Raw genomic sequence first — 23,243 nt, 5'->3', positions numbered from 1 at the left:
TTTGCTCGTGTATGTAGCTATGTGAGTCCAAGACCATTACTCATTATACCTTTTCCTAGCATAACTGTCTGGCAAAAAATTATAGTGAACATGTGGCATAGATGATTTTAATATGGTGTTGTTTTGACTGAGATTAGATGTATTTAAAAACAAAGTCCAAAATAACACATTAGCTAATTTTAAACCTGCCTCGGGGCAGGTCCATGCCCATATAAATTGCTATGGCTTATAGTCAGTGAAGCAGTCATGGTTGTGCTAGTGAAGAATAACCGGGGCAGAGGTTATTTTCATGTGTTGGGAAGTTGAAATGAATTCTGATGAGGAGCCTCAGGTTCACCTTGACCAGCTAAAGCATTAAAAAGCAGTTTGCCCTGTCACTGGTAGCAAGCAAAAATTATTAACTTCTGTTAGCTGTCCTTGTCTGGATACCTGTGTTCCAAACACCTAGTAGGACAGGCGTGTATGATTGCAGTTTAAAGATAAGAATACATGTAATATTCACCAGTTTTAAAAAAAAAAAGTTGTCTTAAAGCCAATGAGCAAAAATAAAAAGTAATATAAATGCCTTATATAAAAATAAAACCCTCATATAGATGTGTGGATTAAATGCCAACTGCTTTAATGACCATTTTAGGACTGGGATATTATCACATAAATATAATAGGACACATGAAGGACAAGTAATTCTAAATAGTGATCTTATTACTTTACATGCATATTCTTGCACACACAGTATGCTTTTTCAGGACTCTGTACCGTATATTGCCATTTTTGGGCTAATAATGTTCTAGCTGTCTGTAAAATAAACTCACAACAGATCAGTGAATTTTAACTGAAGGTCGGTGTTATCAGAATGCAGAGAGAAAAAAGCTTTGTGTTTTGGTTTTTGTTTTTTTTTTAATTTGATTTCTATGAATGAAGTCAAAGTAAACATGGTGAAATATGGCCAGTGGAGCAGCCTGGCTAGCTGTTGCTTCATCCTGTACTTACCAATAAACCTTTCTTTTATCCCCTCCAGTTTTCCAGTCTGTGCAATGGAAGTTGTAATACATATTTAGAATATTCCACAGAAGCAGTAATTTCATTAAAGATCTGGAATAAAGCTAAATATTGACATTTCATATTTATTTCCAACATACATTTTGAAATGTCTGTAGAGAGAACTATATACCTTTGCCAAATGTTAAAAATAATTTTTTTTGGACCTTAACTTAGCAGCTGTTCCTCACCTCTTAAGGAAAATATAACTACACTAAACCCACTGTAACATAGTATCTTTAACTCCAAAAGCGTTAACTTACTGTGTTGCACACTTATATGTTAAATTAAGAAAAAAGTGGTATTTTCTTTTTTGAACTATTTTAAACTTTAAATCTTTATTATAAAAGTCACCATTTAAAATGGTTTGGTTTTCTGAGGAAGTTCATTGGTTTCCCTTGATTAATAATTGCTGGCATAAGGATCGGTAAAATCCAAAATTTCCAGAAGTCCATTTTGTACATCTGAGAAGTTTGTTGGCGCTTGTGGTGTTTAGTAGGATATGTAGCAAAATTTCTTGTTCATACAGCAAAATTTCATGTCTGTTATACCATAGTTTTTCCTAGCAAGTCACTGTCAGAAGTATTCGCAGGAAGATCTCTTGATTTATGGCAAAAATGCTTTTTAAATTGTTTGCTGAGGAAAAGACTTGTCTTTGCAATAATGTTTTATAAATTCTACTTTACATGTTAAACACCTGACAGATAAAAACAAATATGCTATGCATCTTAATCTTGTGCTTAAACCATATCCTGCCACTTTCATAAAAGAGGTTTTTGCTATGGTAATTTACCCCTATCTTAATCTCATTCAGAGGGTACAAGAAGAAAAAAAACGTGTACATTTGGGTAGCCAGGTAAATCAAAATAATTCCAGGAGGTCATCTAGTCCAACTTTGTGCGGAGCACACTATCAGCATTGAGTTCAGACCAGCTCGCTTAGGGTTTTGTCCACTTGAGTCTTGAGATGCAACAGCTTCATGGGAATACCTGTTCCCAATACTTTATTATTCTTGCAGGGTTTTTTTTTTCCCTTGTGTACAGTCAGCAGCTCCTCATTTCAGTTTATTACTACTGTCTCCTGCCACATACATCATTGAAGAATCTTGTTCTGTGGTTCAAGTAACCTCTTCTGGAATTGGAAGGTTTGATACTTCAAAGAGTAGCCAGAATGTGGGCTGTAGTCTAAAACCATTTTGTTCAAGCAGTTTCTTTTCAGTGGAAGTCATAAATTGCTTCATTTTGTTCAATTTATGAGATCTTTAGAATTTTATTTTAACAGGAGTAACAAATGTGATGAACTTTATCATTTGTTCTTTTACTCATTTTTAAACTGTGAAAAAAAATATTCTTATCATGCTCCTAGAAGCCCCAAAAAGGGACAGTTACACTGTATGGGGTTTAAAAAAAAAAGGTATTATTTGTCCTAAAACAGCTATTCTCTGGAGAGAGAGAGAGAAAGAGAGGTGCTGGGTTTATCCTCCTTGTACAAATGAAGAGCTGAGGAGAAGAGAACTTAGCTGAGTTGCTCCTAGAGGTCCATAACGAAGTTGTGTCTGTCCAAAGCCAAGGTCATCTCGAGCAAGGTGCAGGTCTCAAAGTCCTTTTGAGCTGTTAACAAAAAAAAATAGTATCTTTAAATATTCAAATTTCTATTTAGAATGATAAAGCACTCTATGCCTATTGTAAAAGTTTGGTGGCTCAAATACTGTACTTTGAAATTTTGTAGTATTCCAGCATGTTTTTAATTCTTATTGTGCTAATAAGATTTTGTCCATTTTTCAAAATGGACAAAATTTATGTAGGCATAGGATAAAATGCCACCATGAAACCAATAGATCATATGGTTGAACAGAGCTTTGTTTTTCATTTGCTGGATGACCTGTTCTGGCAACCTCTTCCTTAAAACACTCCTCTTCCTCTTTTTTTGCCCATTGGTATTTCTAAATCTAGGTGACAACCTTTGCGTGATTACTTATGTATATGAGCAGTATGGTTTTGTTAATTCCTGATTTCAGTTTTTAACTCTTCAGAGTAAGAGATGGTTATTTTGCTGAGTGCTGACCATAAGAATAGCAATTTGCAAATAGTTTTGATCTCTCCTGTTACTTTTACGTTCCAGTTTAGATTAAATTTTCTATGCACTACGCTATCTCAGCTTGGTGACTTATGTGGGGAAAGGCAGCTGAACTCCTTTCCTGAGACAGTTTTTTGTGTTGCAAATCCTCCCAACTTATCAAAACAAATATGTATGTGAATGGTTTTATAACTTGGTAATTACTTGATAGTCTAAAAGAGTGAAACCAAAGCAGACAGAGATTTAACAAGTACTCTTCTGAATGTTAGAATTATCATCTAGCCTAAACAATTTTCTTCAGCTGAACAAGTGTTACACTAGTTTTCTGAAAGATTCCATGTTTTCAGACCTCCACTCTTTTATCAGAGTGCTATCATTTTTCCTTTGAACCTGTCCTTTTCCCTTGTTTGTTTGAATTAGCCACAGGATTGGAGATGGTGACTGTTTTTTAAGGCGGCAGAAAAAAAGCAATCCTTAAAATGAGATGTTTGGAGAGACTAGTATAATGCCTGAAATTTGAAATTTAAAATAGCCCATTAAGTTTGTGAGCATGCTAAGTAGCTTGGAGCCACCTAACAAGATTTTCTTTATATACCCAACTCTCCCTCCCTACTTGGTGCATTTGTCTTAATAACCTTTACCTTAATAAGTCTTCCCTAGACACAAGTGAATTCAACAGTCATTAGGGTACAGCTTGAATGTATTAATTAAAAACAACTAAACAAAACAGTAAATTGACTATATTGTCACTACTGCTTTGGAGACGTCTGTTTATTGTGAATTATTATGCAGATAATATTTTACAAGAAAATATATTTTAAAACATGTGATACCTACAACTTTCTGTCAGATTCTTTTATACCTGGAACAACTTCCATTGCTAGAACTGGACTTGCTAACACTTTTCTGTTGTAAAGGGAAAAATTCTAAAACAGAAAAGATAACTTTACAATGTGTAATTTTGGTTGAAATTTCAAGGGTACATTTCTGTACATTTCGTACCATGTCTAGTGCATTTAGATACTCTTACAGTACTGTGGTATTTCTTAACATTGACTGAACAGAGCATTTGGTGCAGTAGCCTGCATATCAGAGATGCAAACATCTTAAATCGATCTCGGCAAGAACTGAGTGTCTATAGGAGCCTGATTTGGAGAATAAGGAAGTAGATACATTTGTGTTGGTTTGATTCCTGTTGATTCAGTAAAGATTGATGCTCTTTTCCCCGAAGAATCACATTTGTAAGAGATTAATTGTATCTGCACTATAGTGTAGGCCACTCAGTGTTTTCAGTTCACAATGTGTTTTTCTAAACCTGGCCATAAACTACAAAGTATTGAACTGTTTCATTACTGCCAGTATACCACTGTTTCGTTACCATTTTGTTTGAAAACCAACATTTTTGATAGTAGTTGCACATATTCAGAATAACATTCTGCATATTTTACTTCCTAATTTTTTTAAATGGGATGCCAAAACTGTTAATATCAATGCTGGTGTTCTAAAAATTTGTTATGCAATGTCCTTTGGACTTCTTGTGATTTAATGAAGTGATGTATGTTTACCTACTAAACCATATACATAGGTTACTTCAGTTCATGTCCGTCCTTAAAACAAAAAAAGTTCCAAGAAGACTTTTTGTTGAAAAGTATTAAATGTTTAATTTCCTTTTGCCATGGTGGATCTAGAATAGTCCATTTATCTTCATTAAGGCATATAGCTTTAAAACTTGTGGCTTTGCTACTTGGGAGTTATGGATGCATGCCCTCGCTTGTCAAGATAAATGTATTATACTGTAGTTCTCTCCCCTCCCAGTATGGATATTCAAGTTGTACTGCGGATTTGACCACAAGTAAGCAATTCTCTAAGGACAGAGAAGGAAAATGCACATACTCCTAGGAATATATTTTCCAGAGCTAAAATTGACATTTTATAAATAATTTCCATGTTGCAAACTTCAAACTCACAATCACAGCAATTCAGTGATATGCATTTGGCATGAGTCAGTTTCAGTTCTTAGTGCTTTTCATTGGAAATGGCATAAAAAGTAAGATTTCTTTGAATTTTTTATGTTGTGGGCTTACAGGGGACAGAAGATGTTCTTCACTTGTAGTTGTCTAACAGTGCATGGCAGCATAAATAACGAAATGGTCATAAACCCGAGCTGCACTTCTCAGGTCACATGTTCCATTTCATTTTTAAAGAATCTAGAAACAAACTAAGCAGTTGATAACAGGACAGTTGCAGGTGATAAAAGAGATTTTAGATGGGACATTACTTCTTTTTCCACACCTGGCATAACCACATTATATCCTTCACAGAGTTGTCTTTAAGCACTGGTATGTTTGTTCATAAACATATGGCATAAACAATACGTTTCTATTTGAATTCCAAGGACACAATACATTTTCAAAGATAGTCACCATATGTCATAGATTCTTCACTGGAAAAAATACTGATGTTAGAAATTTTTTTAATTTAAACATAAAAGGCTGACTTATTTCTAACTGAAGTTTACCATTGAAGTATAGTGGGTCTTGCAAAACAGGACTGGTTTTGTTTCAATATTGTTTGTACATTCGATATTGGAGGGATTTAAGAATCAAGTGTGTAAAGTGTAAAGTACTCTTGAAATTATCTTTTGGGGGGGGTAAAAAATATCCCACAAAGTTATTAAGCCTGTTTTAGAAAAAGTGGTAATATATATATGGCATTCACCCTCTCAGAAGCAGCTGAAATAAGTCTGGCTACTAAGCATCCTAAATTTTAATCAAGCCATTATTTTTAATAACTATGTGCAGACTATAAAGGCCAGATTTTTTCTAGTTAGCAATTGAGGAGTCCAGCGCTTGTCTTCAGATTGTGAATAACTATGAATCATATTGATTGTAGCTATTTTCAAATTTATTAAAGTACACTAAAGATAATTGTAAATTTTTTTTCTAAAAATATATTACGCGGGCTGTACTGTGGGTTGTTGACCCTGGAGAAATGCTTAAAAAATGCTGTATAGTTATTGTTTTTTAGATTATTATGCTTTTTGAAGCTAAGACAGATGTACAAAAAGATGCAGTTTTTATTTTGTATTGGCAGCTTCCAAATATTTAGTATCTTTTTCCAAGAGCTGCAATTAGTAAAGCATCCATGGTACTGAAATCCACACATCCCACAAGCTAATTATATTTGCAAGGTCAGATTGAATACATATTTTCAGAAAAATAAAGGGTTATATAAATGTGTCTTCTACTTGGCTGTTATATCACAGTTTGTTGATCTGGAGTATAATGTGTACAATTCACAAATTTGTCTGATAACAGAAAGTGGTGTGTGATTGTGTTTATTTTACTAACCAGTATATTCACAGCAATCACTTCCAAATATCTCTCCAGTAAAGATGTGTTAATTACAAAACAGACAAGGTCTTCTATTATATTAAAGCTACTAACAAGAAGACAGCAGGAATCACACATGTAAATAGCATCATCAACCCCTATTTTAGTCCTCTGTTTTGATCTGTGAGTTGCGCATAGACCAAAGGTGCTATTAAAGACTCAGTATATGAAATAGGCAGCATTATATGAACAAAATTTATTCAACAAGAAAACAGACCTTTAACATGAATTTAACAAGCCTGAGAAATTATAAACTCTCATATGCTGCAGATTCATGCAGTGATAATAAACAAAAAAGGAAAGTAAGAGGTTTCCTTAAGCTAGCCAAACTGCTAATGGTTTTGTTATAAGCTGTCTGCTGTTGAAATGACCTCTGAAAAGTCTGAAGACACTTATACTAGGAAGAATTAAATGGTCAGAGTGGTGAAAGAGTTGCACTATGGAAGTGCATTTAAAAAAAAAAAATATCTACCTTCATATATCTGGAAAATATCCCAATGGCACAGACCTTTGTTTAACTTTTTGTGTCTTTACAGAAAGGCTGTAAAGCCTGAAGCTTGGAAACTATAGTTTTCACTAAAACAGTGCACGCTGAGCTGCATTAGGTAATTTAAGTACACTGAAAGCTTAAAATTTTTGATGAGAAATACTGACTTCTTACAAGAAAAATAACTGAGCAGGTTTTTGTGCTGCTTTTAATTAATCCTTAGAGGTTATTTATTCAAAATACTGTGTCTAAAGTTTCCATTGTAGAATATGGGGTGACCATGTTGCTGTCATCTGATTGCATCATGCTGTACTTCAAAATATACAAATTTAGAGGGGAGACTTCAGCTTGTACACACCTTCAAGTGCTCACCGGGGTTTTTTTCTTGAATCTTACTGTGGCATAATTAACACCTACTTCACCCATTGCTCATTAATACAGTGGACATTAATGAGTCTATTTATTTTTATATAATCCTCTAAAGGAGGGACTGATTTGTGCTCACTGTGAAAAAAAGCTATTACATTTCATAGAAATGAATATGTAGGATTTATTGTTGTATTTATGTTTTTATTGCGTATTAGGTCTAAATTTAGCCTCCAGGTTGTTGAGCATGTTAGTTTCTTTAAGATGGTTGCTATAGTGATAGCAGCAAATTCCTTTAATCTTAGTGTAGTTAAAGTATTTAGTTACCGTTGGTTGTCACAGTGCAACTGAGACGAGAAATATCATTCACACGTGTACTTTTTGTAGCCCTCTGAGATGGTAGAAATTGCACTTTTATTCCTTTCTAAAGCTTAATATTTGTGATTTGTGATTTAATGTTTCATACCACTTTCTGTTAGATTGATATTTGTTCTACTTAGGAAATACATGCATTTCATTCCTTCAGGAGGACAGATAGAGCGGGCAATCCTTTCCCACACAGGTAGTACCTGAAACATAAGAAAAATTACTTCTGGTCAGAATTAAGATGCTAGAGTAATATTCAGTATCACCCAAATATTTTAGCAGCTAGTTCTCATATTTTAATGTGAAATTTATCCAAACATAACCTTGAGAACACCAACTGAAATGCTGAATTTATTATCAAAACCACATTTAATCTTTTTTTTATATTGGGTTTTCTTTTCATTTTACGTGACTCAAGTCCCAAAACAAATCCATGCTGGACAATGCCATTTGTTCTTGGATAAGCTTGACATTGTCTAGTGAAGTTCTCAGTTAAATTCAAGTCTAGAAGCATGGCTGTTAGTAAGTTATAAAGCAGCTCCTTGTGATTATAGTATACTGCCAAGTTCAAGTTTCTTGCTCCTCAGGGTAAATTTTTACTTGCTTGGATTTTTTTCCCCTTATCTAGCTAGTCTCTGAAGAACCTGTGGTGTGGAATTTTTTTGCTTTGCTTGAGTTTTAAATTTATACTGCCTGTTTGTTATGGTTGGGCATTTCCAGGTGTGCATAAATTAGAGCATCTGGTTGAAATGGAACACAGAGAGATACATACAAAAGCTTGTCAAGTGTTTTGAGATAAAGAAAAATCTAATAGTGATAAAAAAGGAAAAAAATAAAATTATTTTGTTTGTTACTATAAAGAATGTATATATGGAAACTGTTTCAGATCTTTTTGAGAATTATGCTTTTTAATATTTAATTCCTTTTTTATAGCATTAGTATCAGATGGCATGCTTCTGCTGCATATTAAATCTGAAATGTGTTTTGGTTTTATTATTGTTCAGAAAAAATTGTCACTGTTAACTGACTTTAATTGGGTCACAACCTAACATTTTTAATAAAGAAGATTTTTTTGTACGTTTTCTGCATGCAGTTTTGAGACTTGACGTAGGATCTGGCCAGTCAGTAGAGTCCAGGCAATAGCCCTTAGTGGCACTGAGTCACTCAACACAACTGAAATAGTTGGGTCTCAAAAGTAAATACAGCAGGGTGATAAGTTATTAAGCTTTTTTCGTTTACACTTTGATAATTTTTCTTTGTTATAAATACTTGCCAATTAATTTTATTTCCACATGAATAATCTCAATATTTAGAAAGTGCTCCTAATAAATTGCATATTATTTAGTTATTAATATTTGTGTAAATGGAGAGGAAAGTATTAGAACAAGGTGGGAGACTCGATGCTGCTTTCTCTGCAGACTTGCAGTGACAGTGGTTGATTTCTTTTTTTATTCAACATAAAAGATTTGGTTCAGGTCTAATGCCTCAAAATATCGAAGCACCCATATAAATGCATCTGTTGTCCAACCCATCGTATGGAGAGGAATGGAATAAAAAAAGTTGTAGAAAAGCTGTTAAAAGGAGATTTAAACTATTTAGTTCAATGAGCTACAATAACTCTTCAAACATATGCAGACACGATGCCTGTAAAGTATGCCTGGTACTGTTTCTGTGGATGTACAAGGCTGTACGTGCACTGGTCCAGTTAAGACTGGGGCCTAAACAAGAAATCTCATCTTGCAATTACAAATCTGTAATGGAGAGTACCCAGTAAGACTGAGTTTGAGTGTATTGTTGGTATGTTCTCAGTTCTGTTTCACCTCACAGAGGCATTGGATAGGGTGAGGGTTTTATTGTATAGGGCCATGAAGTTGTATTTCCAAAGATTTTTCATAGACAAATTCAGCACAGGACAGAATAAAAATCAGTGATGGTTTTACTTTATTTGCAATGAAATAGCACTGAATACTACCTACCGTGTACCTTTAAATCATAAATGACCTTGGTTTTCTTTTACTCAATTTTGTACTCCTGAGCATGACACTGACAAGGACTTTTTAATCCATCAGACAGTTTATAGACCCTTTCGTAGTCACAAGAAGCAAAAAGCATCTGACTAGAAGGGAATACATGGGGCAAGTTCCTTGCTGGCTATAATTTTGTTGTCATTTCAAGTATTGTGGTAGTATAATTGATGTGACAGGACTGGGCTTTAGACTTAGTCCCTTAGCTTGTGCTCACTTTCAGTTTTAGTCTCTCTCTGTCATTCATTTTGATTGGATAAGATTTAGGTGACAAACATATGCATACCTTTGAAGCTTAGAGTAAGCATACATAAAAATTCAATGTTATATGATAATATCACGTATATAAAACTTACAGCTCCATGCAAAAGGTAATAATTGGTGTCACCTTACAATACAAGGTAGTGTGGTGTGCTGATAGCATAGCCGGCAGGAGGCTCTTTTTTATTAATATTATAATTAAATGATTTTCTGGATAAAGGCCAAAAACAGATGAGAGTTGATTGTGCCTTGTCCACTGTTGCTTGGCACTATTAGTTGCATTTTCTAAAAAGAATTGACTTGACATCTTGTTTTTACAGGTTGTTATTGATGCCTTCAGGTTGATCAATGCTAATATGATGGTCTTGGGACATGAACCAAGACAAACAACTTCGAATCTGGGTCACTTAAACAAGCCATCTATCCAGGTAAACCCAGTGTTGATAGTCCTGTAAATTGCAAGATTTATTCAGCAATTTTGGGGAAAGGTATCTAAAACCAATAAGCTATAAATTGTTTATTGTTCTCTCTATAGAATTTTTCTGCATGCATTTATAATTGATGTGATTCATCAGTGGAGTTATATATGTAAAGGGTTTAAAATTGAGCCCTAGATTAACTACCTAAGTGTGAATGCATGTGTAAGTATGTACTGCAAAGGTTGAAGTACAGATTTATGGAAATGCAAACTTTTAAAAGTGACAATTGATGACATATCATGTGATGCAAGATAGGTACTGTTTTCAGTACTGCACCTTAAAAACTGCTGCTTATTAACCTCTCACCTTTCCTAAAGTTAAATTATTCTGAAGCAAATTATGGAAAAAGTTCCCTCTTCCTTAATAATCTTGTCTTTCTACTGTATGCTTATATAGGTTCTTACCTAATATGTAATCTAGATTTAACCTTGTATTGTGTCTTAAATAATTAATCTATGATTTTTATGTAATGCAGTAATTTGCTGAAGAATGATGGAGTAGGAGATTCAGTGGATAAATAGGATGTTTGCTTCGCTTCAAATGTAATGTTTCTTTTGAGTATGTTGTCTTATATTTCTCTGCAAGCATTTGTGAAACTTAAATGTTCAGAGTTTGATTTCTGAAGTTGACTTTCACTAGTAAGACAAAAATGTTGGTCTTCAATGAAACAAACCTTTATTTTGAGAAATAGCTTCTCTCCTGAAACAAGTATCCTCTAGAGTGATTAATGCTTTTATCTGTGTCGTTCTTCTGCCTCAGTGTTTTTGCCTTTTTTCTCTCTAGAAAACTTTTTTCCATTACTATGCATTCTAAAAGGCATGTGTACTTGCAACTATGAAGCCTACTGCCTGCTCTTTTGAACTGTTACTTGAACAATAAAAGTAATATTTGCTAGATAAACTTCTGCTGTAAGAGAGCTGTCCTTTGGGAGTTACTAGATCACCATGCCCCTATCTTTCAAAAGATCAGGGTTTTTTTATTACTAATGCATTGAAATCCTTTACTATTTATAAAAACGCTAGCCAAAAAAAATCAGACAATTAAAGAGTGTCTGCTTCAGGAGGTTGTTGTGTTTTACTTCTGATTTTTGAATTGGTAAAAACTGTGAACTATAATGAGTATGAAATAAGCAGCTAATACTCTTGATTGGATATAGGCAAGCCCATGCTTGCATGTTTCAGGGCTTTTCTAACTGCCTTTTCTGGACCGTATGTAATGATCTCCCTTGTAAACGCTGGTAGTATTGTTCAAATTCATTATTTTAAGGTCACTGTCGCTACAGCGTGGTGTATTTTGGCCATGGGAGTTCTGGGTTTCTGTTGCTAGAGTGGGTATTTTTCGTTTGTGTTGGTTTTTTGCAAGTTGACAGTGAGCTGTTACAAATGTCACCATTAAGCTAAAAATCATAGTTTAAAATGATACTCTGTTCTTAAAACTGGAAGGGCTCTTGCAGTGTTGTTCAGCTTTTATTCTAAGGTCATAAATAAAATTCTGACCCAGTTGAGCTCAGCAGCAAACTTAAATATTGATTTCAGCTGGGCTAGAAGCAGGGATTTTAAGACATTCCTTAAAATCTCGGGAATAAGAATAGTGTGTGGCTTGACTTCGTTCCTTTTTTTATGGTTTTTCTTGTGTTCCCTTATCAACAGCTTTTTTACTTGCTCTTTGTGCATCTAATTTGTAAGCCTTGTCAGAATGGTGGTTTCCATTTCAGACAAAACACACAAAGAACAAGCTTTGCTTTAAAGTGTTTTATGGGTTTTAATTTAACCTGTTGCAGTGGCTACACTACAACTACTGTTCAGGTTTGAATTGGAACAGTTGTTTACCTTTCACATTTGTCTACTCTTCTAAAGAGTGGTTTTGGAAGGGGAGAGGAAAGAGAGAGGGTAGTGGGGGAAGGCAAAGTTGTTTGTCAGATTTCAGGAGCTTTAGAAAACTCCCTAAATATCTACAACTGAGTTTAAACAGAAACCCCAAAACCTCATATGCAGTCATTTTGAGTAGGATAAGAAAATAGCAGTGGAAACTACTTATTGCTAATAGTTTCAACCATAAATTACTTTATTGATGATAAAACCTGTCTTTTGTGATTTTAATTATAGTAGTGGCATAAGCAATGGTTATCTGTAACTGCTGGTTCTTATAAATGTAACCATTCAAGTAGTTTTGTATCTTTGTATATGTGTTTGCAAAAGAAATCTGTTTAAAATGTATGTATGAGAACATTTTCAGTTTTCATACAGATAATTTTGGAATGCTGAAATATTAAGTTGCATAAGATGCAAATACACATTCATTCTACATAGCAGTAAAGAATATATTTAAACATAAATAGGTGGAATGATTGAAACACAAGAAATATTTACCACTAATTCTGCATATTTTATGTATGATTTATCATATCTCATTTCTAAATGTATACTTCATATGTAAAATTTTATTTGAAAAAGAGATTATTTTAGTTGCGATGAGGATTTATCACAGAATTTTCTTAACCCCCCACACCTCCCAGATATTAATCCAACTCACCCTTAAGTCATAAATGTAAAAAAAAAAAAATTCTGTAATGCACATAAGCAAAATAGAAGATACATGCATATAGGTGTTACTTAACCTAATCTCAGTTGATCAGATTGTGATGTACACGTTTAAGGACAAATTTGCAAAGGGCATAATTATAAATGAGAGAGGCTTTTTTCCATTTAAAGTTAAAAAAGAAAATTAGCTTTAATATCCAAGGTTAATTTGATGCACATTGTCTAACTGATACTTGATGTGCTTAATCACTGCTTCAGCTACTCTCTCTTTGTATTGTACCTTAGAGAATGAACTTGGGAATGTTGGCAGTGGTTGCAAATAAATAGATAGCCAACTTTCTTTTTTTTTGTAACCAAGAGCCTTATATTTTAAGAGAAGTGATAACCAAATTTATTGAGAGAGGAAGGATTTGAGAGAAATATGTTTGTGCATATGTATTGGTCAAATGTTTGCAGGCAGTTACCACTTTTTCCTATGATAGTTGTTATTGTGTGAAAAAATCCGTGGTTTAGAAATAGAAAGTATAACTGTCAGTTAACGAACACTGAAAGAGAAATAGGAACAGGTATATTTACTTGATACCTAGTTACAGTCTCCGTGTATTGTTTCTTTGTGTTTATTTCTTTTATTTAAGTGATGTTTGAAGATGGCTGTATTTAAATGAACTCTTCCCTTCTAATATTTCTTCATTTCAATGGTGGGTAATTTTTATGCAAACTTTTCCCTGAATTTTACAGGCACTAATTCATGGACTAAACAGACATTACTATTCCATCACCATCAACTACAGAAAGAATGAACTAGAACAAAAGGTAATTGTTTTAGCTTTTATTCAGAGGACAAAAACCACTATACAAACTATTTAACATTTGTGACTATATTCTGATTGCAACTGCTGATACTTTCAGTAGTTGTTTTAGCTCTTCTGGAGTAGACGGCTTCTCTTCCAGAAAGCACTTAGATGTGTAGTCATGACAATGAAACCTTCCGAAACCACATTCTAATATTCATATAAATAGTTTGACAATATTTCAGTCCACATGCTTTATGGAAAGTCCTCGTGCTGTTCTCTACACTTAACAGGTTTGTGCAAAGTTTCAAGTTTTCAGTGATGAAGCTGAAAGATATACTAGCTGCCTTAGGTTTTCACAGGCTGGAATTTCTGAAGCTAGAAGACTATAATTCAGTTTTGGAAAATATGTAACCAAGGAATCTCAGGGGTTTTGTTGGCTATAATCACATTGACAGAAGGTGCTTCCAGTTGGTATGAATGGAGCTCCCCAAAACTTCACTGAGTATCAGGAAGTAGTGATGTCCTGCATTTACAGAAAAAATATTGTTCAGTTACTGACACCAAATATTGTCAGTTACTTTTGTATCAAACTCCCTCAGTTAAAAGTAAAATCTAGCTTGACAGTCTCAACCAGAAAAACAAACAGAAAAAAACAAGCAAGCTCATTTATCAGCTACAGAAATTGAAAAAGACAAATTTTGTCCTCAGTTATGCCTATGTATGTTCATGGCCTTGTTAGGGTTATAAATTGATGTCAGAGTTGGAGTTCATGATTAAATGGTCAGAATAGTTTTCTCGCTTAATTTTGACTTCTTACAGGGCTAGAAGTAATAAAAAACCCCAGTTCTGAGTAACGGAAGAATATGCATGCAAATCAGGGAGTTGAAAAGAATTTGTGAAATGCACAACCCTTTTTAGGATGGTATCAGACTTTCAAGACCTCACTGTTACTGAAAAGAGTAACTGATTCAACAAAACCAGCTCTCAGGAAGTGTCCGCAAAGCTTCTGGAGGTTATTGTTTGCATTCAAACACAACAGTGTGGCCAATCCAGCCTTTTCTGAAGTTCCAAGTGTGTATTTTCTTTAATGGCTTCACATATGTAAGGTATTACCTTTGCAAGTAGGAGAATAATCTTGACCAAGTTAGGGAAACTTTAATCTGTGAGGCAGCAACTATCTCCACGCATCTTTCACAAGGAAGGTTCATACATATCTCAAACCCCCTCGTGGTGGTGGTGATCTGTTATCTCCATCTGTAGTAAGAAGAGTATATGCTTCATGTATTAGATGAGGAGCCCATCACACCAAACCATAATTTTAAAATCCAGATAGCCTAGCTAAACTGTCCATATGCAGTTTGCCTACAACTCCTTCTGTCAGTAACTAAGATCTTGCTAATACAAATTATGACACAAACTTTCCTCTCAGTTCATATGTTCCAAAGCTAGGTTTCTTTGGAAGCCGTACTTAGGATGAAACAGGCACTTTTATTCAGGTGATAGCAATTACAGGGCTTACGGATTCTCAAAGATGTCTGTAGCAAATGTTTGCAAATTGAGGGCAAGCAGAAACTGCTGAAAGGGTCCTTCCTACAGTCCTCAAGTGTGCAGGAGATCCACAAAATACACTTTTTTTATTCATGAAAATCAGGAAATTGTCATTGTAGCTATTCCTTCACTCTTTCAAGAATGACATCAGAGTGTCAAGTAAAACATTTCAGATATTTCTAGTAGTCCTGGCATTTATCAGCATCAAAACTCTGCATCACTTTATCGTGTTGTTTTTAGGGCTGTTTACTTTGTAGGAGGATGCACATGCAAGCCATGCTTTAGTTGCTTTTGAAGTTCACTTCATCACAACTGTGGCACCTGCTTGCATACAGTTCAGGACAATCAGTGAAGCATAAATAACTACTTCATACATTTAATCCAAGCATTAAAATATTTTTTCAACTTCATCAGAGGACAGAAGCTTCAACCGTTCCTTATTTGGCAGCTAAAATAGTCACCTTTCTGTTAGCTCTCCTACAATGCAATTGTGCATTCTTGACCTACAGCAAAAATAAAAAAATTACATAAGAAAAACCTAAGTATTACTATCAAAGTAAATGCGATCCTGGCTTCCATGCCGCATTTTCATATTTAGGGCTCAAGAAGTTTGATCTTTAAAAATTTATGCAAAATATGTCATCTGCTCTAGCAGAATAGTTGATTATTGTATTTCCTGTATTTAAAGACTGTAAGATCAATAATTTTTTATTACATTCTTACTATTAAAAATTGTTTTTCTGTCAAAGAGGTCTTCGTAGTATTTTGAATGTATTTTACGATGAATGCTCTGAAGAGGTTTTGTTTTGCAGATGTTGCTAAATTTGCATAAGAAGAGTTGGATGGAAGGTTTGACACTTCAGGACTACAGTGAACATTGCAAACTCAATGAAACAGTAGTGAAGGAGATGTTAGAATTAGCAAAGAATTATAACAAGGTATTCATATCCCATAATGATAGTATAACTGTAGCTGTGTTTATGAGGTGAAGAAATTTATTACTTAATTTTAGAAGTTGATTATCACAAGCTTTATTCAGAATGACTTGTAAAGGACTAGACTGTAAGAACAAAATAATTGTTGCAGGAACTCTTTTGGATCTTAGTGGTTATTTGATTTGTATAATCTGTTTTCAGCAAAGAGTTTCTTGGCATTTGGTTAAATTAGGTACAAGTGTGGCTTTAATGGCCTTGTGGAGACTGTGTTTCTTATTAGTCAACTATGTATCATTTCTATGTGAAGTTGCCCATTAGCTTTTCAGGCTTTGCCACCTGACTTTTTGCCCTAAAGTAGCAAAGTGTTTAATTACACGTTTTGCTTGAAATGTGAGTAATCGCATTAATTTTGTATTTTTACTTAGTGAAGAGAATATAAGATTCCTGTAGATCAAAATAAGCAGTTGACTGTATTGTTCATTTCTTCAGTCAAGGACTACTTGACCAGTATAGCAGAATAAAGGTTATTTACCTGTATCATTCCAGTAGATAGATAGTAAGTATTTAGAACACCTTCTGGAGCCCAATTCAATATTCTTTTTAGATAAAAAATTATTATTGGTGTTGTAAGAAAGAGGAATCAGTTATTTGTACTGTTTTAATACTGACACTTAGAAATATTTTTTATAAATACTAGATCTCAGCAAGCACTCAGTGAGTAGTAAGCATGTCAGTCATTCTTGATGAGTGCTATTTTTTAACTTCCTAGAAGTGCTTAAAAACAAAATTCAATATTACATTCACTAGTTAAGTTAGTAGATTTACTTCATAAAGATACTGTGTTAGCAGGCAATGGAACGTTATAAAAATGTATTAAAATAAGTGACTTTAAACAGTATAAAAATTTATTGAGACCAAACCTCCAGTAGTTGAAACAATCTAGGTAACATTATTTTTGGTTCTGCTTTACTAGTTTAATTATCTTCAACTATCTTTAACTGTTGATATCGCTCATTTAAGATTTTTGCTTAAAAACAGTTTTGTGAATATCTGACAATAAAACCATTCATGAGTATTTGCCTTGATCTTTTGCACTAACACTTAGTAATTAAACCCACGTCTGCTGAAAAGCTGAAGTACCTTTCCTTTTGACTTTCTGAAATGTGTTGCTGTTTGATTTTTTTTTTTTTTTTTTTTTTTTTTTTTTTAGAAAGAGAATTATATTTTGAGGATCTTGTGGCTTGGGGAAAAAGTAAATGAAATCTGAAACACTGACCTTTTCTGTGTTTCTTTCACAGGCTGTTGAAGAAGAAGATAAGATGACACCTGAACAGCTGGCAATAAAAAATGTTGGCAAGCAGGTGAGGTGTGATGAATTAGAGTGAGGTGGAATGATATGCTTCGTTCATTCTAAATATTAATTCTTGTATGTGTGCGTAGGTGATTTTAGTTCTTTGTGCAAGATATTTTCTACGCTCCAAATAATGAATTTATTTTTGTCGAAGATTGTTGTGTAAGGAACAAAGCTTTTGACTATAGGTAATTGGCAGAATATCCGCAAGTCGTGTTCTACATGCGTTTGTATTACATGCTGAGGAGCAGTGTTGAGACTTGATAGATTTGTTTTGTTTTGGTTGGTTTTTTTTTTTTTCTTTTCTAATTTCTTTCCAAGAAGAGGCATAAAGATATCCAAGTCTGTTAGAGAGGCCAAAACTGTTAGGACTTTTAAAAAATAGTAATAATTGAAAAAATGTGGGAGTGTTGTTTATCCATTGTCATGGCTAAAGAGCCAGCTCACCCCTATCTTCAGTTCATGAACACACTGTCAGTGCTTAGCCCCAATACATATGTATGCAAGTAAGCTGCATTGCTTTGTATTGCTGTTGAAGGAAGACAGTTTAGTGCCATAGCTGAAACTGAAAACACCCACTCAATTCATTCTGTCCCTTTGCAATGTCAGGATATAATGTCTTTATAGAAGACTTAACAGAAAACTGTTTCTATGTTTGATTTCAGCATAAAGGTTGAGAAAAGGTGCTTTGGTGAGGGAAAGGAGAGCAAAACAAGTTTGTAAGAGGTTGTGTTCAAATTCAGAAAGGGCAGTGGAAACAAGAAATAGCTTTAAAAATATCCACTGTGTCCTTAAAGAACCAGTATTTATTGTATTGCTAGTAGCAGTAGAAGAATTTAAAGGATTCTGGATTGCTCTTATGTGTCAGCTTCTAGCAGCTATGTCATAACACATCTGCACCATTGTTCAGTCACTCGTGTATTTCTGTAGCATTCAGAACAATGGAGTTTATGCACACCTACACATACATAAATACATATATAAAATAAAACATGTAAGAAGGGTTGTATTTTAACGGTTGTGATGTGATCTCAAACAGAACTTGAGCTTCACTAGTTGTTTAAATCATTACACATACGTGAAGAAAAATAATCTATTTTGATACAATTCTTTAAAAAGAAAATAAATTTTTTCCTGATAAAATTAAGTTTTCTTTAAATTACAAAATGGTTGTTAAGTAATTTCCATGTGGTGTTTTTATGCAACTTATATAAAAAGCTTTGTAGACAAACAGCTGCTCACAATAGGGATATTATGTTATTAGGTTGCATAATTTGCTAGGAACAGAGAGAATATTGGAGAACTGTATGATCTTTGAAAACTAGTTATTTAAGAAGGACAGCTTAAAGATTTTTCTGGCACACTTATGTAAACTTAGATGGGTTCACTAGATTTTGACAATAATTCTATTTAAAAAAGGTAAAAATCTCACACATGCTTGTCTTCCATATTTTAGTTTCTTTACACACAAGAATGCTACAATAACACTACAATAAAGTTTAGAGGGTCTTTTAAATATGCCTGATAATTTTGCAGTATTTGGAGATTAATTATTTAATCTCAGTTCTGAAACTGAAGAAGTGCACGAGTATGGTTTTCAACCAGAAATAATCTTATTGTTCTATGCAGATGCCTACAAATGCCCACATCATTTGAGTAATAGTGTGTGGGGATGTGTATTTTCAGAACACTGCTCAGGCTTAACATTCAATTTTTCAGAACATTTGAACATAGCATTGTGCATTTTTTCATTTTTTATGGGTATAAATATGCTAATTTTCTTGTAGTCAACACAACTATTCAAAGACTGTGTTAGATCATGCTTGAGTCTTTACAAGATTAGAACACACATTTGTACAAAGATCTGAAAACAAATTGCAATGTACCAGAACTAAGATTAAAATATTGGCCTTAGTGAGATGTATAGTAAATTCCACATACTGTGTGTTGTCCTTGAAACTCATAGCTGTCATGTTTATTCTTCAGATGCTGGATAGAAATTTACTTCCTATCCTCAGCTTAGATTCTGAGTGGTAGTATGGACTAATACAATCTTATTCATGGAAATTCAGTCTTTTGTGAGGTCTTGTTAGAATGGAAAATTTAGGAGTATTACTGGCCTGTGTTCCTTAACTCACAATCATCTTAAATAGACCTGAAGTAAATGAAATCCTTCAGACATGTTTCAGTCATTTCTCTCATGGCATCCTTTGTATTTCAGGACCCCAAACGTCATTTAGAAGAGCATGTGGATGTGCTGATGACCTCAAACATTGTCCAGTGTTTAGCTGCTATGTTGGATACAGTTGTATTTAAATAACCGATTTACTGTTGTGATGCTTTCTGTGTATATTTGTTTATTATTTCTAATACTCACAAAACAGAGACTGTTGAGGCTATATTTGATTAAACACAGACATCTGACTTCATTTGCAATGTAAGTGCAGCACTATAACACCTTTCAGTCTCTAATTGTGCAGTTGCTTCAGTTTCTTTATGTCAGGGTCTTTACAGATTCCAAAGCATTCAAGAACACAGCGTGGGCAAAAATGTATTACATTTTCATTTAATATTTGGGGGAAAAATCAGTAGTACATATATATTTTGATTGTTGCAACATAATAAAAATACATTTACAAACCTGTCTTAAGTTCTGGAAGGCCTTTTTTGAGAAAGGACGGTGGGAATTAACGGTGGAGGAAAAGTGTTGGTAAAGGTTTATTTCTACCCACTGTAAAACTACTGAGATATTAATTTCTAGGACAGCAAAAATTCTCTAATGCAATTTGGCTCCCGTTGATTACCAGATACTCTTATTGAGATTAAAAAAAATAATAAAAATTTGTAGTCATGCTGAATTCTGAGGATGTACAAAAACCAAAATGCTGAAAATTCCCCTGCCAGCTCCCTTTCAATATTATTCAAACCCTAATATCCACAGAAGACAATTGACCTTAAGAAAATGAATTCAGTTATGCTGATAACTGAATCACACAACTCTCACAAGTGGTGTCATAAATAGCAGTATTCTGAGAATAAACATTAAAGTGATAGAGGCTGTTCTAGGTTACGCGAACCCTCCCTCCTGTGAAAGAGAACATACATGAGATGTCCATATACATAAATATATGGAAAGAGTCCCAACTGGAATATGACATTTAAAACCGTTTCCACTGACTAGAGAGGGAAACACTCACAGGAAGGCAGGTGGGTTGGCTGCTTGGTTTTAAGCAGGCAAAGCCAAATAACTGGGTTTGGGGAGTGACTTTGGGTTTTGGGCAGGGGGCTGGTTGGGCTTTTTTGTTTGGTTGGTTTTTAAGCATTGGATGGTACTTAGGCTGATTGATTCTTTTGCCTGGGCAGAAGTGTTCGCTTTCTGTGTCACTCACAATATTTTGTTTACCGGGGTTGTTTTTTTTAAATGAATGGCAACAATTGTGGCAGGCAAATATTTTAAAACTAGATGCATCTTTTTGTGTTGGAGATGATTTTTAAAATTTATTTTGCTTCTTGCATAGTAAAGAAATAGCCCATAAAATTGTATATTTTCTACTTTGTGCCCAGTATTTTTCTATTTATTTATTCTTTACCATTCAAAGGTTTTTCTTTTGTTTGAAATGTCTTATTTAGGCCTTTTAATTTACTATTTTAGAATAACTCTCTCTAAGTATATTTAGCATGCGCTTACTTCAGTGGGAAACATGCAGATTTTTGCAGCTGCCCTCCTTATGGCCTTCCCTCTGCCCCCACAGTAGGCAGTAGAATATCAGACTGGGAAAATGGAGACGTACCAAACCACATTTGCCTGCATATAGTTAAATGGAAGTGCTTTCTGGCGGTTGGCACTAAAAACCTGCGTATCACCAAGGAAGGCTGTATCTGGGCCTTGCCGTTGTCCAATGTGCGCACCGCAGGGAGATTGGGGGACCTGCCCCGGGGCTCGTCTGCCACTGGGGCTCTGCATCCCTGCCGCTATCTACTCCCACGTGCACGTGTAACACCATGAGGGAAGCATAGTTTGGCAGGTCGTGGGTAACATGGCACTGCAGAGCAGGAGAGAAGCTATTGCAGTGCTGCAGTGTATACATGCATGAAAGGCCGGTGTAAGCAGGGAGGCAAACCAGTGAGTCTTGCATATTCTAAATTAATTTTGACAAATGTACATCTTGCAGAGGGTAGCTGAAAGGAGTCTGTTGGAGATGCAGATCTCCTGTAGCATGAGCTTGTGCTGTGGTACCCTGCTTTCTAGCTACTCCTCAGTTTGACTTGGAGGCACAATTTTCCATTTACTGTTTCATGAATAATCAAAAGGCTGTTTTTCGGGGCATCTTTCCTCATTTTTGTCCAGTGCTTTAGGAGCTACACACAGGATTTGGAAGAATGTGTGCATGCAGTAACCTGAAAGGCAGCAGCTCGTCGTATACCGTCTTGGAGGAAGAGAGAGGTTTTCAAGCAGCCACCTTCTGAGCCTCCAGCCACAACGGAGCAGACCTTCATTAGCAGCTTGACCCCTCGTCACCTGTCAGCATGAAGGACGGGCATATTGTATTAGCAAACCTCTCTCCTTCTTTCTATGACGATTCTATAACACCACCTGCCATTGCATATCCCCCTATTATACCAGTTTAGGAGTTGTGCACTGAAGATTTTTGGCATATATTAGCACTTCCATGTGATTGGCAGTATACCACTGAATTCATTGCAGCTCTGCATCTATATGGGTGTAGCTCCGTAATGCAGGGCAGCGTTTCCCAGGGTTTTATCTGCATTTCGACCCGTCGCCTGCCTATATAAGTCCATTACCTCTCTGTCTGTTTCGAGCAGAGAAAGGGAAGGGTGAGGACACTGGTGAAACAAGTGTCAGAAACATTAGTTACAGTAACAAAACTATTTCCTTAGCAGTGAAAGGAGAAGGTGTAGTATGGAAAGTCGCGTTTGCTGTACCACCTGACGGCGAGTAAAACAGTGAACTGCTTGCTTTTTGCTTGGTAAATTGTTTTATTAGAATAATGTCCTTGTAGAGAGTGGTGTATGCTGGCTTCTGTGAAGCACCAAATAACCGAACTAGCTCACGGTTAAGCAACAGCAAAATAAATGGCCGTGGGATTTGAGAACGTTGAAATACTCGGTCTGACAAGTCATCCTGGTCCTAATCTTCTCTGGATTTGAGCCTGCAAAGTTTCGGCCCGGCTTCAGATGATTATACGCTGGTCTTGGTTTTGTTATGCAATGGTCCAGGCTGCGTTAACTATCAGAGGACTTGGCAGCCGGCTGCTGCCGTCACCTGGAAAGAGACGCGGTTGGTAACATACCTGAAGTCCAAACCGCGCAGGGGAAAATGCTACGAAAAATGGACCGGGAGAGCTCCTCCCCGGGCACAAAGCCGGCGCCTGAAAAAACTCAGGAGCTGGCCTAGGGAGGGAGGTTGAGGCTGATGCCTGCCCGGGGCGGGGGGGCGAGCGCGTCCCCTCAACTCCTCGGGCGCGTCTCCGCGCCTCTCCTCACGCCTCGGGGGGTCCCGCTTCCCCTTAGCCCGAGGCTCAAGCGGACGGGCGCGCTGCGGGACCCGCCGGCCGGTCCCTCCCG

The 23,243-nt window shown here is 35.4% G+C and overlaps 1 protein-coding gene across 4 annotated transcripts in view; it reads left to right on the top strand.

The window, feature by feature from the left end:
* Positions 1-20,307, top strand: part of PSMD14 (proteasome (prosome, macropain) 26S subunit, non-ATPase, 14) — a 48,477-nt gene extending 28,170 nt beyond the window's left edge. For all 4 annotated transcript variants that reach the window (XM_010567659.1, XM_010567674.1, XM_010567666.1 and 1 more), the window contains 5 exons: positions 10,331-10,438; positions 13,768-13,842; positions 16,184-16,309; positions 17,605-17,667; positions 19,879-20,307. In XM_010567659.1, the coding sequence (XP_010565961.1) occupies positions 10,331-10,438; positions 13,768-13,842; positions 16,184-16,309; positions 17,605-17,667; positions 19,879-19,977 (471 nt within the window). In that variant the 3' untranslated portion in view covers positions 19,978-20,307. The remainder of the gene's footprint in view (positions 1-10,330; positions 10,439-13,767; positions 13,843-16,183; positions 16,310-17,604; positions 17,668-19,878) is intronic.
* Positions 20,308-23,243: the final 2,936 nt, after the last annotated feature.

Source organism: Haliaeetus leucocephalus, unplaced genomic scaffold, assembly GCF_000737465.1.
Source record: "Haliaeetus leucocephalus isolate CR32 unplaced genomic scaffold, Haliaeetus_leucocephalus-4.0 Scaffold1, whole genome shotgun sequence".
Lineage (NCBI taxonomy): Eukaryota > Metazoa > Chordata > Aves > Accipitriformes > Accipitridae > Haliaeetus > Haliaeetus leucocephalus.
The sequence above is the reverse complement of the archived record's forward strand: the minus strand, read 5'-3'. Positions and strand labels throughout refer to the sequence as shown.